This window comes from Anomaloglossus baeobatrachus, chromosome 2 (assembly GCF_048569485.1).
Source record: "Anomaloglossus baeobatrachus isolate aAnoBae1 chromosome 2, aAnoBae1.hap1, whole genome shotgun sequence".
NCBI classification, from domain to species: Eukaryota; Metazoa; Chordata; class Amphibia; order Anura; family Aromobatidae; genus Anomaloglossus; species Anomaloglossus baeobatrachus.
Window position 1 is genome coordinate 542,022,038 of NC_134354.1, and position 18,741 is coordinate 542,040,778.

General features: G+C 49.0%; 1 protein-coding gene across 1 annotated transcript in view; it reads left to right on the top strand.

Annotated features, from left to right (window-relative positions):
- The window catches only part of TUBGCP3 (tubulin gamma complex component 3), a 212,985-nt gene that overhangs the window by 5,249 nt on the left and 188,995 nt on the right, over positions 1 to 18,741 (top strand). The window contains exons 2-3 of the mRNA XM_075336660.1: positions 4,810 to 4,917; positions 7,542 to 7,609. Coding sequence (XP_075192775.1) covers positions 4,810 to 4,917; positions 7,542 to 7,609 — 176 coding nt within the window. The remainder of the gene's footprint in view (positions 1 to 4,809; positions 4,918 to 7,541; positions 7,610 to 18,741) is intronic.

The following is an 18,741-nucleotide window of genomic DNA, read 5'->3' on the forward strand; positions in this document are numbered from 1 at the left end:
TGTGGCCGCTGCATAGTGCCGGAGCTCTGTTGTTTTTGGTGCGGCCGCTGCATAGTACCGGAGCTCTGCTGTTCTTGGTGTGGCCGCTGCATAGTGCCGGAGCTCTGCTGTTCTTGGTGTGGCCGCTGCATAGTGCCGGAGCTCTGCTGTTCTTGGTGCGGCCGCTGCATATTACCTGAGCTCTGCTGTTCTTGGTGTGGCCGCTGCATAGTGCCTGAGCTCTGCTGTTCTTGGTTGGCCGCTGCATAGTGCCTGAGCTCTGCTGTTCTTGGTGTGGCCGCTGCATAGTGCCGGAGCTCTGCTGTTCTTGGTGTGGCCGCTGCATAGTGCCGGAGCTCTGCTGTTCTTGGTGTGGCCGCTGCATAGTGCCGGAGCTCTGCTGTTCTTGGTGTGGCCGCTGCATAGTGCCGGAGCTCTACTGTTCATGGTGTGGCCGCTGCATAGTGCCGGAGCTCTGCTGTTCTTGGTGTGGCTGTTGCATAGTGCCGGAGCACTGCTGTTCTTGGTGTGGCCGCTGCATAGTGCCTGAGCTCTGCTGTTCTTGGTGTGGCCGCTGAATATTACCTGAGCTCTGTTGTTCTTGGTGGGGCCGCTGCATAGTGCCGGAGCTCTGCTGTTCTTGGTGTGGCTGTTGCATAGTGCCGGAGCTCTGCTGTTCTTGGTGTGGCCGCTGCATAGTGCCCGAGCTCTGCTGTTCTTGGTGTGGCCGCTGCATAGTGCCTGAGCTCTGCTGTTCTTGGTGTGGCCGCTGCATAGTTCCGGAGCTCTGCTGTTCTTGGTGTGGCCGCTGCACAGTGCCGGAGCTCTGCTGTTCTTGGTTCGGCCGCTGCATAGTGCCTGAGCTCTGCTGTTCTTGGTGTGGCCGCTGCATAGTGCCTGAGCTCTGCTGTTCTTGGTGTGGCCGCTGCATAGTGCCGGAGCTCTGCTGTTCTTGGTGTGGCCGCTGCATAGTGCCCGAGCTCTGCTGTTCTTGGTGTGGCAGCTGCATAGTGCCGGAGCTCTGCTGTTCTTGGTGTGGCCGCTGCATAGTGTCGGAGCTCTGCTGTTCTTGGTGTGGTTGGTGCATAGTGCCGGAGCTCTGCTGTTCTTGGTGTGGCCGCTGCATAGTGCCGGAGCTCTGCTGTTCTTGGTGTGGCCGCTGCATAGTGCCCGAGCTCTGCTGTTCTTGGTGTGGCAGCTGCATAGTGCCGGAGCTCTGCTGTTCTTGGTGTGGCCGCTGCATAGTGCCGGAGCCCTGCTGTTCTTGGTGTGGCCGCTGCATAGTGCCGGAGCTCTGCTGTTCTTGGTGTGGCCGCTGCATAGTGCCGGAGCTCTGCTGGTCTTGGTGGGGCCGCTCCATAGTGCCGGAGCTCTGCTGGTCTTGGTGTGGCTGCTGCATAGTGCCGGAGCTCTGCTGTTCTTGGTGTGGCCGCTGCACAGTGCCGGAGCTCTGCTGTTCTTGGTGTGGCCGCTGCATAGTGCCGCAGCTCTGCTGTTCTTGGTGTGGCCGCTGCATAGTGCCGGAGCTCTGCTGTTCTTGGTGTGGCCGCTGCATAGTGCTGGAGCTCTGCTGTTCTTGGTGTGGCCGCTGCACAGTGCCGGAGCTCTGCTGTTCTTGGTTCGGCCGCTGCATAGTGCCTGAGCTCTGCTGTTCTTGGTGTGGCCGCTGCATAGTGCCTGAGCTCTGCTGTTCTTGGTGTGGCCGCTGCATAGTGCCGGAGCTCTGCTGTTCTTGGTGTGGCCGCTGCATAGTGCCCGAGCTCTGCTGTTCTTGGTGTGGCAGCTGCATAGTGCCGGAGCTCTGCTGTTCTTGGTGTGGCCGCTGCATAGTGTCGGAGCTCTGCTGTTCTTTGTGTGGCTGCTGCATAGTGCCGGAGCTCTGCTGTTCTTGGTGTGGCTGCTGCACAGTGCCGGAGCTCTGCTGTTCTTGTTGTGGCAGCTGCATAGTGCCGGAGCTCTGCTGTTCTTGGTGTGGCCGCTGCATAGTACCTGAGCTCTGCTGTTCTTGGTGTGGCCGCTGCACAGTGCCGGAGCTCTGCTGTTCTTGGTGTGGCCGCTGCACAGTGCCGGAGCTCTGCTGTTCTTGGTGTGGCTGCTGCATAGTGCCGGAGCTCTGCTGTTCTTGGTGTGGCCGCTGCATAGTGCCGGAGCTCTGCTGTTCTTGGTGTGGCTGTTGCATAGTGCCGGAGCTCTGCTGTTCTTGGTGTGGCCGCTGCATAGTGCCGGAGCTCTGCTGTTCTTGGTGTGGCCGCTGCATAGTGCCGGAGCTCTGCTGGTCTTGGTGGGGCCGCTCCATAGTGCCGGAGCTCTGCTGGTCTTGGTGTGGCTGCTGCATAGTGCCGGAGCTCTGCTGCTCTTGGTGTGGCCGCTGCATAGTGCCCGAGCTCTGCTGCTCTTGGTGTGGCCGCTGCATAGTGCCTGAGCTCTGCTGTTCTTGTTGTGGCCGCTGCACAGTGCTGGAGCTCTGCTGTTCTTGGTGTGGCCGCTGCATAGTGCCGGAGCTCTGCTGTTCTTGGTCTGGCCGCTGCATAGTGCCGGAGCTCTGCTGTTCTTGGTCTGGCCGCTGCATAGTGCCGGAGCTCTGCTGTTCTTGGTGTGGCAGCTGCATAGTGCCGGAGCTCTGCTGGTGTTGGTGTGGCCGCTGCATAGTACCGGAGGTCTGCTGTTCTTGGTGTGGCAGCTGCATAGTGCCTGAGCTCTGCTGGTCTTGGTGGGGCCGCTGCATAGTGCCGGAGCTCTGCTGTTCTTGGTGTGGCAGCTGCATAGTGCCGGAGCTCTGCTGTTCTTGGTGTGGCAGCTGCATAGTGCCGGAGCTCTGCTGTTCTTGGTGTGGCAGCTGCATAGTGCCGGAGCTCTGCTGTTCTTGGTGTGGCCGCTGCATAGTGCAGGAGCTCTGCTGTTCTTGGTGTGGCCGCTGCATAGTGCCGGAGCTCTGCTGTTCTTGGTGTGGCCGCTGCATAGTGCCGGAGCTCTGCTGTTCTTGGTGTGGCCGCTGCATAGTGCCGGAGCTCCGCTGTTCTTGGTGTGGCCGCTGCATAGTGCCTGAGCTCCGCTGTTCTTGGTGTGGCAGCTGCATAGTGCCTGAGCTCCGCTGGTCTTGGTGTGGCAGCTGCATAGTGCCGGAGCTCCGCTGGTCTTGGTGTGGCCGCTGCATAGTGCCGGAGCTCTGCTGGTCTTGGTGTGGCCGCTGCATAGTGCCGGAGCTCTGCTGGTCTTGGTGTGGCAGCTGCATAGTGCCTGAGCTCTGCTGGTCTTGGTGTGGCCGCTGCATAGTGCCGGAGCTCTGCTGGTCTTGGTGTGGCCGCTGCATAGTGCCGGAGCTCTGCTGGTCTTGGTGTGGCCGCTGCATAGTGCCGGAGCTCTGCTGGTCTTGGTGTGGCAGCTGCATAGTGCCGGAGCTCTGCTGGTCTTGGTGTGGCAGCTGCATAGTGCCGGAGCTCTGCTGTTCGTGGTGTGGCCGTGGCATAGTGCCGGAGCTCTGCTGTTCTTGGTGTGGTCGCTGCATAGTGCCTGAGCTCTGCTGTTCTTGGTGTGGCCGCTGCATAGTGCCGGAGGTCTGCTGGTCTTGGTGGGGCCGCTGCATAGTGTCGGAGGTCTGCTGGTCTTGGTGGGGCCGCTGCATAGTGCCGGAGGTCTGCTGGTCTTGGTGGGGCAGCTGCATAGTGCCGGAGCTCTGCTGGTCTTGGTGGGGCCGTGGCATAGTGCCGGAGCTCTGCTGTTCTTGGTGTGGCCGCTGCATAGTGCCGGAGCTCTGCTGGTCTTGGTGGGGCAGTTGCATAGTGCCGGAGCTCTGCTGGTCTTGGTGGGGCCGTGGCATAGTGCCGGAGCTCTGCTGGTCTTGGTGGGGCCGTGGCATAGTGCCGGAGCTCTGCTGGTCTTGGTGGGGCAGTTGCATAGTGCCGGAGCTCTGCTGGTCTTGGTGGGGCCGTGGCATAGTGCCGGAGCTCTGCTGGTCTTGGTGGGGCCGTGGCATAGTGCCGGAGCTCTGCTGGTCTTGGTGGGGCCGTGGCATAGTGCCGGAGCTCTGCTGGTCTTGGTGTGGCCGTGGCATAGTTCCGGAGCTCTGCTGTTCTTGGTGTGGCCGCTGCATAGTGCCGGAGCTCTGCTGGTCTTGGTGGGGCAGTTGCATAGTGCCGGAGCTCTGCTGGTCTTGGTGGGGCCGTGGCATAGTTCCGGAGCTCTGCTGGTCTTGGTGTGGCCGTGGCATAGTTCCGGAGCTCTGCTGGTCTTGGTGTGGCCGTGGCATAGTGCCGGAGCTCTGCTGGTCTTGGTGTGGCCGTGGCATAGTTCCGGAGCTCTGCTGGTCTTGGTGTGGCCGTGGCATAGTTCCGGAGCTCTGCTGGTCTTGGTGGGGCAGCTGCATAGTGCCGGAGCTCTGCTGGTCTTGGTGTGGCCGTGGCATAGTTCCGGAGCTCTGCTGGTCTTGGTGTGGCCGTGGCATAGTTCCGGAGCTCTGCTGGTCTTGGTGTGGCCGTGGCATAGTGCCGGAGCTCTGCTGGTCTTGGTGTGGCCGTGGCATAGTGCCGGAGCTCGTCTGGTCTGCTCTGTACAGTGTACACGTCCGGCCTCAGCAGCTGCTCGGTGGTGGTGCCGGCTGTCGATCTCTCACTGATCTGATATTAAAGACCTCGATTTGGGATGGGCCATATTCTCCTTTAGGCTCTGCGGGATGAGTGTAAATAACTGACTACAGACGAGTCACCTGCTCCTGTGTGATTGTGTCATATAATGTACGGCATGCCGTGTCTTCAGTGTAGGTGAATATATCATGTCTAGACTTTTCTGCCTTTCATAATAAGACTGTAATTTGTTTTTACCCTCTCCCCACAGCCGATGTCGCCCAGCAGTTCCAGTACGCAGTCCGTGTAATTGGCAGTAATTTTGCTCCAACTGTTGAACGGGACGAATTTCTTGTCTCTGAAAAGATTAAAAAAGAATGTAAGTGTGAATTATGCACGTAGATGCTGCTTGCAATACTGGTAGGTGGTAGTTCCTGGGTGGGCCACCTCGTGCCACCACCCAGAGAGTCCCAAACATGGTCTCATCAGTGGAGAGGCTTTATTCTATAAAGTACCGTATTTTTCGGTTTATAAGACGCACCGGATTATAAGATGCACCCCAAATTCAGAGCAAAAAAATATGTAAAAACTGGAGTCCATTTTATAACCTGGTGGTGTCTTACCGGAGGGAGCCGCAGCGATGGTGGAGTGGGGTCATAGGAGGCAGGGACAGTGGGTGTTCAAGAAACTGAAGGCTGGGGCAGCCGCACTGGGACTCGGGCTGCGGCTGTGAGCAGTGAGGGCTTCAAAAAATGGCGCTTGGAGTCAGCGCTGCTTGAGCTCTCGGCTCAATGGCAAGCCGAAATCTCATCTGCACAAGTGCCACCTCTCGGCGCCATTTTCCTGAAGTCCACTGCTGGGACATCAATAGACTGGAGGCTGCGCTTGCGCAGATGAGAGCTTGAGCCAAGAGCTCTATCTGCGCACGTGCCAACACTGGGCGGTAATATTTGAAGTCCACGCCGCCCGCCCCCCAGAGCCAGGCCAGCCACCAGAGACCCTACACAGCTGCACCAGCCGCTGCAGACCCCTGCACAGCCGCCGCTGCATTCCCCTTGCCTCTTGCGACCCCTCTCCACCAGGCCGGTAAGCTACACTCAGATTATAAGATGCACCCTCAACTTTCCTCCCAAATTTTTAGACGTAAAAGTGCGTCTTATAATCCGAAAAATACGGTACTTGTTACAGTTTGGCAATTTCTTTTTAAAGGGAATTGGTCCCTAGGTTTTTGCTGCCTCATCTAAGAGCAACATGATGTAGGGGCAGAGACACTAATTCCAGTGATGTCACTTACTGGGCTGCTTGCTATAGTTTTTTTAAAATCCCTGTTTTATCTTCTGCAAATCTATCAGATCTTTGAATGCTGAGCTCTGTATAACCCTGCCCACAACACTGATTGGCAGCTTATTAATGATTTCCTCAAAATGACAGCAAGCAGCCTAGCAATTGAGACCTCATCGGAATACTAGCCTCTGATTCTACATTATCCTGATCTCACATTAGGTGGCAAAAACCTAATGACAGATTCCCTGTAAGTGTAACAGAGTGAAATGCACTCAATTTATTGAAAGATTTTCGCCTCTTGATTTGTCACATTTGGGACTGTCTGAAAGTCAGTAAATGCAGCAGTATTAGCAAACTGGGCGTGTGGTTATTGTGAGTCACAAACACATTGATACCGTCCAATCACTTTTATATGTTTGTCGGTTCATTTTTCTTTGTTAGTAATGTAGTCTGCAGTTCTGTACAGTGTTGGTTTACTATAAATAAATGATAGTAATGCATGTTGGTGACATGCCATGCTGCACCATTGAGGCTGGGCAGTCATATACAGAACAATGTAAGGCTAGGTTCGCACACTGCGTTTTTTTGACGCTGCGTTTTTGTGCGTTTTTGGCCGCTAAAAACGCACAAAAATGCACCCACGTCAAAAAAACGCATGCGTATTTACCGCGATTTGGTGCGTTTTTGGCTGCGTTTTGCTGCGTTTTTGATCTCTGCGTTTTTCCAATGCATTGCATGGGGGGAAAACGCAGAAAAACGCATGTCCATTTTTTTTTTTTTAAGCTCAAAAACGCAGCTTAAAAAAACAGTTGTGTGCGGACAGCAAAATTGAAAACTCATAGACTTTGCTGGGGAAGCAAAGTCATGCAGTTTTGAGGCCAAAAACGCACCCGAAAAACGCGCAAAAACGCAGCGAAAAACGCACTGTGCGCACATGGCTTAATCCGGGATCTGCCGTTATATGATTTCTCCCCCAGTGTTCTGTCAATGAATGGAGTCAATTGAATCCCATAAGAGAGTATAATGGTTGCTCAGATCTAGTTTTCAGCAGTAAGGCCTTGTGCGCACACTGCGTTTTTGCTGCAGAAATTTCTTGAGAAAATGGTTGTAACCTTTCTGCAGACATTCCCCAGCAAACCCTATGGAAGAAAAATTAGCTGTGCGCACACTGCGTTTTTTTTCTCAAGAAAACCGCGTCTGACACATACTCAACGCAGTCTCGTTCAGTGAGTGATGCTGCAGGGGTAACTACAGGTCATTTCTCACGGTCAGTAATGTGAACACATTACCGCTCGCGAGAACTGCAGTGTGTCCTCACAGGGACTCTATCTATTGATTATCTATCGTTTATCTTTCTATCCATCAATCTATCTATTCATCTATCCATCAATCTATCTATCCATAATCTATTTATCTATCCATTATCTATTCATCTATCCATCTTTTCTATCTATCCATTATCTATCTATGTATCTATCCATCCATCATCTACCTATATTATTTATTGCTGTTAAAGTATTAAAAAACGCAGGGACCAACCTGCAAAAAACAGGTGCGCTAATTCTTCACTTTCAAGAAATTTCTTAAGAAAAATCCTTTTTTTTTTAGTGCGCACATAGCCTTAGAGGGGTTTTCATGGGACCTGTTTGTTATTTGTCCACCTTTGCTGTCTTAGATCATAGATACGTTGCTGTGGGTAAATGATTTGTTCTCTTGCAGTTGTGAGGCAGAGAAGAGAAGCAGATGGCGCTCTGTTTTCTGAGCTTCACCGGAAGCTCCAGTCTCAGGTATGTGTTTGTTATGATGTGAGCAAAATGTGACTATGTAAGGGTACTTTCACACTCGCGTTGTTTTCCTTCCGTTATAATCCGCCCTTTTGGAAAACAGCGGAATCCGTTAACGGATTCCGCTGTTTCCCATAGACTTGTATGGGTGACAGACTGTGCCAAAAGGACCTGCGTTGCTTCCGCTGGGCGACGCTCCGTTGCTTCCGCCCAGCGGGAGGAACGCAGCATGTAACGTTGTTTTGAGCAGCGGAATCCTCAGGATTTCACTGCGCATGCTCCTTTTTTTTATTTAAAAAAAAAAACCAAAACAAAAAAAACCCCAAAAACTTTATTTTGGCTCGCGGTGGCCGAACATTTAGCTGAGCGCCTGCCCGCCAGCATGCCCGGCCGCCGGCAAGTGACAGCGCTCAGCTGAGCCGCCGACTATTGAGAGCGATCAGCTGATTGTTCACAATAGTCTGCTGCCGGTAAAACTGTAAAGAATAAAAAAAATAAATAATAATAAAAAAAAAAAAAGCTTTCCGTTGTTTTGTATGATCCGTAGCATCCGTTGTGCCACTATATGTAACGCAATGCTACGGATCCCGTCCAACGCAAGTGTGAAACTAGCCTTAGAAAGTTGTCCCACAATTATAACAGATGACCTATACAGAAGATAGATAGACAATAAGTTTGTGATGGCTACTGATGCATCCTCCGCCGTTCATGGGTAAAGATCCCGTGTCCCTGGTGTTTGATTGGACCCACGGTCATGTACATACACCCCATCAATTGTTTAGGGAACGGATGAAGGTAAGCGTGTGCTGCCCATGGCCATCCTCAATCTCTCTGTCCCATAGGCAGCGAGTGAAGCTGCACTGTGAATGGCCGTCACTTCATACTGGGGATATAGGGCCTCTGTAATCAGCGGACAGACACTTATTCTGTAGCTCGGTCACATATTGTAATTGTGGAATTACTCCGTTACTTAATACAATCATTTTGTTAACATAAGATGTTGAGCCATGTCGTTTTTATTGTTACTTTGTCATTTTCTTTTTTTTTTTTTTCTTTAAAGTATTTTATTTCTTACGATTACAATATACTGACATACTTGAGGCGTCTGTGCAGAGCCATATGCGCCCGTTGGAGACGTCCCTGGGGTTTGTTGTTTGGGCAGAGGCAGTCTCCATAGGCGTTCCTGCCTCAGCTGTCATACTGTCTGGGGGATACCTTTATCATGGCGTTTAACTAGTTCACTGATCCCAGCACTTGCTTTGTGAGTGTGTCTTTTGCAGTTGTCCTCCTGCAAGTGATTGCCCGGGCACACTGTCAGCGCCCACATGATCACTTTGATGTAATAGTAGCCAAGGTGCCCAAGACCTCGCCTGAAATCAAGATCCCTGATAATACTGTCTTTTAGGCTGTGTGCACATAAAAAGCATGTTTTAGCAGAAAAAAAAGCTGTAGAAAAAAAGCACATTTTTTTTTATCATGTTTGCGCTTTTTTTCACATGCTTTTTTTTTTTTTTTTATACTCATGGCGAATGCGGGGGGGTTCAGGCGCTGCTGTACCCCTATCATCGCCGCTGGGTCTTCGGCTGATGTTGCATCCAGGAACCGGCTCACTGCCCGGTGCGGTGCCCGTGCCACTACCAGCAGTTTAAACCCCTGAATGCTGCGATTAATGTGATCGCAGCATTCAGGAGGCAGAGAGAGCGATTGGTTACCTCTACCTGGCGATCGGGTCTCTGTCATGCGATCACAGGGATCCAATCGCTGCCATGGCAACCCTGGGTCATCACCATGACTACGTCGGGTTACTGAGCTACATAGAGCTTCACGCACCATTCCGGATGCATGGTGTGTGAGGCAAAGTGTCAGTGCTGAGAGTGCAGCTCTGACAGATATAATCACTGCAGGGAAGAGCATTGTAGTGTATTGTAGAAACACAAAGAATTGACAAGCAACAAAATCTGCAAGGAAAAAGGAGGCAGCGTGTGCACAGCAAGTCAGGATTCTGATACTGTGCTGGCATACGTTTTTCTTTCCAGTATTAATTAAAATCTGCAAGGAAAAAAGCAACGTGTGCACATAGCCCATAATGCCCTGTCACACACAGAGATAAATCTGCGGCAGATCTGTGGTTGCAGTGAAATTGTGGACAATCAGTGCCAGGTTTGTGGCTGTGTACAAATGGAACAATATGTCCATGATTTCACTGCAACCACAGATCTGCCAAAGATTTATCTCTGTGTGTGACGGGGCCTTTAGGCTCTGGCTATGCGGCACGACGCTGACATTGCAGTGTTGGGGTGTGACTTCACATGTAATGGCGCCACCCCACAACCTGCGACACTCACAATTGTTTCCATTTGGTTGGATTCTTTGTCAGAAGCGTCACACTTGCCGTAGACTTCAGCGCAAGTCACATGCGGCTTCTCCCAATTTGTCAAAATCAGAGTGTTACACATTGGTGCCCACAGCAAGTCACAGACAGGATGGTTTTTTTGTCTCGCCACTTTTCTGAGAATTGCTGTTGCCTGACAAACGTAGCCTTGTAGGCCTAACATTTACATGTGAGTGATTAAGAATGAGTTGGTCACATGTAATGGGTAGGGGCAGCCCGGGAACGGAACGCTAACCGTACATGTCACCTATGTCATTCTCATAGCCAACGTCCAGGCACTTGGTGGTCTCAGCATGGACCGTCATGTCCTGGATCTGCACCTGGATCTTGCTTCATTGTTGGCGTTGGTAAACATTTGCGAGATAAGATTGCTGGAGGAGGTGAAAGGGCTTGTGTGCATGTCATAGTGGATGCATTCGTTACGTGCGGGGCATTGATGACATTATTTTCAGGGGCTTTTCTCGTATCTTTCTGCTGTATTCGTCTAGTACGACAGCGGTTTCTGCAGACGATGGATGGACGGTGCGGCCATTATAAGCAGTGGCTTCTGTGTTGTTATTTTGGTACCATCAGACCCTTTTAGCATCCTTGATCATAGGAAACTTCTTGCAAAGAATAGATTTTTTTCTTTGACTTTTCACATTACGGCCTACGCTGAGCGGTGAGGGTCTATTTATAGGATCGTTTGCTTTATTGTGCCGCAGATTTATTGAATCTTTTTTTTCACAGACAAGCTTTTTAAGCGGCTTTTGTTTCTGGCTGAAGGTTAAATACACTATTGATTCGTGGATGTGGACTGAAGAAACGATTACCGTATTTTTCGCTTTATAAGACGCACCTGATTATAAGACGCACCCCCAAATTTGGTGAAGGAATAGAGAATTTTTTAATAAATGGGGTCCGTCTTATAATGCCAGTGTCCGTCTGACAAATCATATAGGGTATATGTCCCTCATAGCCCCCCCCATCCTAAAATTAGCCCTCTGAATCTGGATATGGCCCAGTGATGCCACATGTCCCCTATGCCTGGCACACATCCTCTATGGCTGGCACACAGGCCACTGTGGCTGGCACACGGCCCACTGTGGCTGGCACACGGCCCACTGTGGCGGCACACGGCCCACTGTGGCGGCACACGGCCCACTGTGGCGGCACACGGCCCACTGTGGCGGCACACGGCCCACTGTGGCGGCACACTGCCCCATGTGGCTGCACACGGCCCCATGTGGCTGCACACGGCCCCATGTGGCTGCACACGGCCCCATGTGGCTGCACACGGCCCCATGTGGCTGCACACGGCCCACTATTGCTGGCACATGGCCCCATGTGGCGGCACATGGCCCACTATTGCTGGCACATGGCCTCATGTGGCTGCACACGGCCCACTATTGCTGGCACATGGCCCCATGTGGCTGCACACGGCCCCATGTGGCTGCACACAGCCCACTATTGCTGGCACATGGCCTCATGTGGCTGCACACGGCCCACTATTGCTGGCACATGGCCCCATGTGGCTGCACACGGCCCCATGTGGCTGCACACAGCCCACTATTGCTGGCACATGGCCCCATGTGGCGGCACCCGGCCCCATGTGGCGGCACCCGGCCCCATGTGGCGGCACATGGCCCCATGTGGCTGCACACGGCCCCATGTGGCTGCACACAGCCCACTATTGCTGGCACATGGCCCCATGTGGCGGCACATGGCCCCATGTGGTGGCACACGGCCCCATGTGGCTGCACACAGCCCACTATTGCTGGCACATGGCCCCATGTGGCGGCACATGGCCCCATGTGGCTGCACACAGCCCACTATTGCTGGCACATGGCCCCATGTGGCGGCACCCGGCCCCATGTGGCGGCACACGGCCCCATGTGGCGGCACACGGCCCCATGTGGCTGCACACGGCCCACTATTGCTGGCACATGGCCCCATGTGGCGGCACACGGCCCACTATTGCTGGCACATGGCCCCATGTGGCGGCACACGGCCCCATGTAGCGGCACATGGCCCACTATTGCTGGCACACAGCTCCCTGTGTTATATATCGCCCCATGCTGCTGCTTTTAGGAAAATAAACTTTCCTTACCTTCTCCAGCATTGTCCTGTCTGTGTCCCCTCCTCGGGGTTGATCTCCAGCCTCCTGCATTTCCTGGTTCTCGGCCGGTCATGTGATCGGCACGGCAGAGTGAAATCTCTTGTGCCTTATCACAGCAGCAGGAGGGAGGCCTGGCAGACACGCTGGAGGAGGTGAGTAAAAAGTTTATTATTTTACTGTTTGCAGCAGCATAGGGGACATAGCTAACACGGGGGAGGGGGCATGTGCAATCAAAGAAGGGGCAGGCAGATATAATATACACTGCTGCCCCAGCCTATCGCCGCGGTGCACTTTCAGCACCATGGTGGTGGACAGCAGCTGTGCATATTATATGAGCGGGTGCAGGAGATCAAAGGCTTCTGCTCCCAGCTTTCATAAGTCCCCCAGCAGAGCTCCAGAGCTGCCCGCACCTCCCCTGGACTCTGTAGTGTGTGTATATATATATATATACACCCCCCCCCCCCGTATATTCGGATTATAAGACGCACCCCCTACTTTCCCCCAAAATTTGGGGGAACAAAAGTGCGTCTTATAAAGCGAAAAATACGGTAGTTCATCACATTAATGGATAATCCACTGTCATACAGAATGGTGCTCCATGCACTTATTTCCTAAACAAGGCTTTCTTGGGCGTGCATTCTGTGATAGTTTACACAGCTTTTATTATAAGATTATGTCTCCTAATGAGTTTTGTTGTTTGCGGTCCATGGTCAGGGTGGAAATTGTGACAATTGTACATGATTTTTTTTTATCTTTGGCTTCATTGGGAAACAAATAACATGTTTGTACGTAGCCATCACAGCATAGAGGCCCATTCATTGGTCAGTTTAATAATGAATGACAGATTTTCAGTTGCTGCTGGTCCCTGTTATAGCTGGACTGTTCCAAACCTTTGTTTTTCTTCTGGGGACGCTATTCTTTTGTTGATTTTGGAGGTGTGTTTAGGGTCGTTGTCATCCTGAAAAGTGAAATTCAGCTTTTTAGCAGAGACCTGATGGTTTTGTTATGAAATGGATATTTAATATTGTTTATAATGACTCTGAATCGGGCTGCTCTTAATCCACCGCTCCCCAATCACGCCTGTCTTGCTGAATGGTGTTCAGAATTATAATTGCTCTTTTGGGTGGAAATGCATTAACAAAAAAGGCAAATTGGCATTCAGATTCTGTTTACTTTTTACCTTTACAGCCTTTTTTTTTTTTTTTTGTTTTGTCATCGTCTGCACTCTTGTTCTATATTCTTATTCTGTGTTGCAGGATATAGGTACAATGACAGTCTTGTAAGAAGTCCAGCTACAGAAGTACTGACATGACAACTATGGGTTTCTGTGGTTGAGAGTGGGGAGGTGATGCGCACTTGGAGCGGTCTATGGTCCCTTTAACTGCCGCTGTGAATCTTGGACCCTTTTAAATGCTGTCAAAGATTCACAGTGGCATTTAAAGGGACTCTGTCAGCACAAAATGACCAAACTAAAGGCCCAGTCACACTAAACAACTTACTAGCAATCCCAACAACGATACAACCTGATAGGGATCGCTGGTAAGTTGCTAGGAGGTCGCTGGTGAGATGTCACACTAAGCGATGCTCCAGTGATCCCACCAGCAACCTGACCTGGCAGGGATCGCTGGAGCGTCGCTACACGGGTTGCTGGTGAGCTGTCACACAGGCAGATCTCACCAGCAACCAGTGACCAGCCCCCAGCTCTGTGTGGAAGCATGCTGCGCTTGATAACTAAGGTAAATATCGGGTAACCAACCCGATATTTACCTTGGTTACCAGCGCACACCGCTTACCGCTGGCTCCCTGCACACCTAGTCACAGTACACATCGGGTTAATTACCTGATGTGTACTCTGCTACGTGTGCAGGCAGCAGGAGCCGGCTTCTGTGGACGCTGGTAACCACGGTAAACATCGGGTAACCAAGAAGCCCTTCCCTTGGTTACCCGATATTTACCTTCGTTACCAGCGTCTGCCGCTCCCTGTTCCCTGCACTCCTAGCCACAGTACACATGGGGTTAATTACCCGATGTGTACTCCGGCTACGTGTGCAGAGAGCAGGAAGCCGGCACTGACAGCTGAGAGCTGCGGACGCTGATAACGAAGGTAAATATCTGGAAGGACAGGGCTTCTTGGTTACCCAATGTTTACTGTGGTTACCAGCGTCCGCAGAAGCCGGCTCCCTGCTGATTGCACATTCAGTTGTTGCTCTGTCGCTGTCACACACAGCGATCTGTGCTTCACAGCGGGACAGCAACAACTAAAAAATGGTCCAGGACATTCAGCAACAACCGGCGACCTCACAGCAGGGGCCAGGTTGTTGCTGGATGTCACAAAAGTCGTTCCTTAGCAGCGATGTTGCTAGCGATGTTGCTTAGTGTGACGTGTCCTTTAGTACAGGCACTTGGTACATCATGGTGGGGCTAATAATTTACACCTGATGATTTTCCATTTATCTCCGCACTTCTCTGGCTCTATGAAGCCAGAACCGTCAATTAAAGAAGAGGGGAGAGTGGACATAGGGGGGAAAACAAGGAAGTGGGAAGGTGTGTTTAAATGACTGTCTCCGCCATGATGCACAAGCGCCTCTACTTCTTTTGAACAGTAATTCTTTTCTGAAAGAGTTCCTTTACTGAGCATCTGTTAAATGCAGATGCTGGCTGTATAATACCTTTGGCATCTACCAGCTAAGGCAGGGGTGGGCAATTAATTTTCCCATGGGGCCGCATGAGAAATTGGGATGGTTTTAGAGGGCCAGACTAATATAATTAACTCAGTTTTACCCAATACTATATATAGTATTGTCAAGGTCAGAATGACGATGATGATGAGACTCAAAGGATCTCTTGATATCCGGCTGCTGCTTCTAATTAAAATGTCATGGGTGCACACGAGAATGAGAAATAACTGCACAGCAAGTCAGTTACATCTATCTCCATGACGGGCTCTTAACCAAGTGTGTTCTTTATTGTTTGAAAGAGACTCGAGACCAAACAGTAAGGGGGTGTGAACAAAAGTTTTAGTCCAATCAAGTATCGTAAGTCAGGGCTTCATGACGTAGAGAGATCTACATATTCTCCGTTGATTGGTCAGTCTAGGATCCAGGAATTTCTCTTTGTCCATCTGTCTTGGGTGTAAACCAGGAAATGGTGGCCATATTCAAGCTATACATATATATCCTAGTATATACTGAGTTTAAGGAAAATACACTGAATATGCAATATACATATATACATGTTAATAAGAAACAAAAGCATTCACAAATATGTGTGTTAGTTCACATCTACTGAACTATATAACTGAGTCTATGAAATGGCTGAATTAAGTATTTTTGGATACTCAATTCTTTATCCTCAACAGTCCCCCCTAAAGACTTACTTCTGCCATTTCTAAATTCTAAGGGTACTGTGTTCCCTTAGGAAGAGAGGTAGAAAGATCTGTTGAAAAACCTGCCTAACTGAACGTTGAAACATGGGCGGAAAGGGGAAAGGGGTTTTCTTCACCAGTTTGAGACCAAGGACTCCTAGGCGAGTCCTCACCCTTTGTAGTTGGACTTTCCCATGTCTCAAGGTTCTCTAAGTCCTCTCTTCTAACTGTTCTGGCAAGACTGGTCTAAAACTGTACAGGGTTTTCTGAAAAGGATAAGTATGAGCAGAACGCTCAGTGCAGCTCTGGTTGATTAACCCTTCTGCAATGCGAGGTGTGGATCCATAGATTTTCTGTGGTTGGATCAGCTCCTCTAGTGTTGACTCATGGCTCTTTCTCGCTTGTCCTTTAGGATCAATCAGTCTCCTGACTGGAGACCATATGCTAATAGCTCTGATTTAAGATCTGGAATTGGAGAATACACCTGTTTAGCACACTATTCAGTCAATTATATAAAAATATACATGTCTATGCTAAACCAAAAAACATCTTACATAAAGACCTGCTTATTGCAAAAAGAAAACAGAACATATACATTTTATACACCATTTACTAGTTTCCACTTTTCTATAAAATATACACTTTTTGTAAACACATTTTTCTTTACATACCACCTTCATGTGCTTCTCAACAATAATGTCGTTTTCTGCACAGGAATGCCTCTGACCAAACCTGGAGAGAAATTTACACAACACGCACAGACTTGCATACAACGTGCTCATGATATACATCTATAATCAGTTTGCAGTCTCTAAGAATGGGTAGAGCAGGTGCAGGGTGTTTCTACGGACTCTTTACAGTTTTTTCTCACTTCATTCTAAGCACTTGTCTCACAAGACTGGGTGAATCTGCCCACCTGGGTACTGAACCCGGTGTCACCAAAGCACACACTGACAATTGTCTTTCACAGATGTTACCTGGGCCATCATTAAGAAGAGCTCTCATGGCAGAGAAAGCTTACCACCCTTTGTCCACAGACCTTCCTCAGTCAGCTGGCTCCTTGCATGCCACACTCCATTCCTTGTTGTATCGCTTGTTCCTGTAGGGATTTAAGAACACAAGGAGTAACAGAAGTCACTGACGTGACCAATGTCACCAAGGCATGGTCGGTATTGGTGAAAGACTCTCAACTCTAGGCCCGTTCACTGCTTCTTGGTCAGCTGCACCTGTGCAAGGATCTCCATCCGAATCCATCAGCTCAGATCTAGACTTTCTTTTCGGCATACCTAATTCATTTGACAACAGGAAAAAATCTACAACCTACATACACCTCTAAAGACTCTTACCCACTCCTGTTCTACCCATCAAGAGAGGCATTAATGCATCACTGTCTCCTGTATCAATAGGATCGGAGGGAGTGGTCGAATTTAGATCTACCTCATGTGGTGTAAACAGCAACATATCCAGTGCAGAATCGACCACCATCTGGTTTCATCTATAAAAACAAAAACTTAAAAATATACATTAGATCATTCTTATAACTTCATCTCTGATCATAATACAGTTAGTGGTCATCTATACCTCACATGACTGAAAATACTAAATAAATAAACAAACAAATAAATAAACAAATAAACATATAAGACAAGACTTTCCTATTTCAGTTAACAGATATACCCCATAGTAATCTAATAAACATAACCTATGGGAAACAGGTCAGCTTCAAAACCAAGGTCAACTTCAAAACCTATCTAATATGCATGCTGCGCCCTCCAAGAAACTGGAGAATATAATTAATACCTTATTCCCCCCTTGTTTAATTGTTTATTTACCAATATGGCAAAATTCAGCATTTGTATACTGGTATTCCCTAAAAGAAAAGATAAAATAGCAGGTAATAAATTAGCCACATACTAAAAGGAACAAACACTGAAAATAACGTACATCTCACAACAATATACATTACTGGGGAATTTTAAAACTTTACAATAAACAACACTGTATCCATAAAGAAAAGAAAAACCTTTCATACTAGAAACGACTGAGACATGATGAAATGACAGCTGTGACTAGGCGACTAACTGGCAAAAAATATATGAATGGTTTAGAAATAATCGTAAAAACAGAAAAGGTGATAGAGTCACAAAATAAAAATATATTGTTCAAATAAATCGCCATTAAACACAAAACAACACAAATTATATCGCACATCCCATAAAATTTAATATTCCCTATTCAGGTATAAGCAGCAAACTAAAAATGGGAAATCCTGAACTCTAAGGGTTAAACCAAACTCACGTCACTATTGGAGAGAGACACATTCCATTCTTCTTAAAAGTGAGACAGGAAGAAGGAAAAAAACTCAACCTTTGTTATAACAAAGACGTAGCAGTGAACACATCCATTAGCAAAATCTACATTGGATACATTATACATTTTTCCTAATTCCTTTTTACAAATGGATTTGATACATTTTGACATCAGTAGGGGTAAGTCGTTTACGATTTTTGTTTTAAATTAACTAACATAATACAAAGATATATATATATTTACCTTCCTCTATTTTATTTTATGATATAATGCTGCAGGACTTTTAAAATACCAATTAATTTTATGTGAACAGATCTATTTCCACATCATTTCTGTAAAAATTTCACTTACTTATCTTTGACTTGCATTTATGGGATAACTGAGTAAACAAATATACTATTTATACTTATTCAAATATGTTAGTCATTTATACCACAGAACACCTCCCACCGGGGATGGGTGGAGAGCTTTGAACAAAGAGCCATTTCGAGGGGTGTGGCTTATGAGGTGTACTGCCATCAGTGGGTGTAGCAAGACGGCTGCCACAGGAAGTTCCAGGCACCTGACTTCCGGGTGCAGCATCCATGTTGTGACTCCCTGGGTGTACTGGGAGTGGCTGGAACTACGTAGTAAACCAGGGATACTTTTGGTGCCTGTAAATGTGCATTTCAGCATACAAAGGAGAGATTTGATTAGCACCAGATATAATGACTTCTAGAGAAGAACAATAAGGCACCGCTAGAGAAAAATATTTAGTGATTCTACAAACAGCAACAGACAGTGAATGAGGTCTTTGTTCTTCATTATAAACTCACTACAGATTAATCTGAACTTCAATACATGGGTTGCAGCCTGCCATCTAGTGGTAGTCCAACGATATTACACAACTTTTTGCAATCTTTTATATTTTTTCCGTTTTTTGTAACTAGGGCGACAGCGTTCTCAGCTCCTACTAAAAAACAATCTCTTCT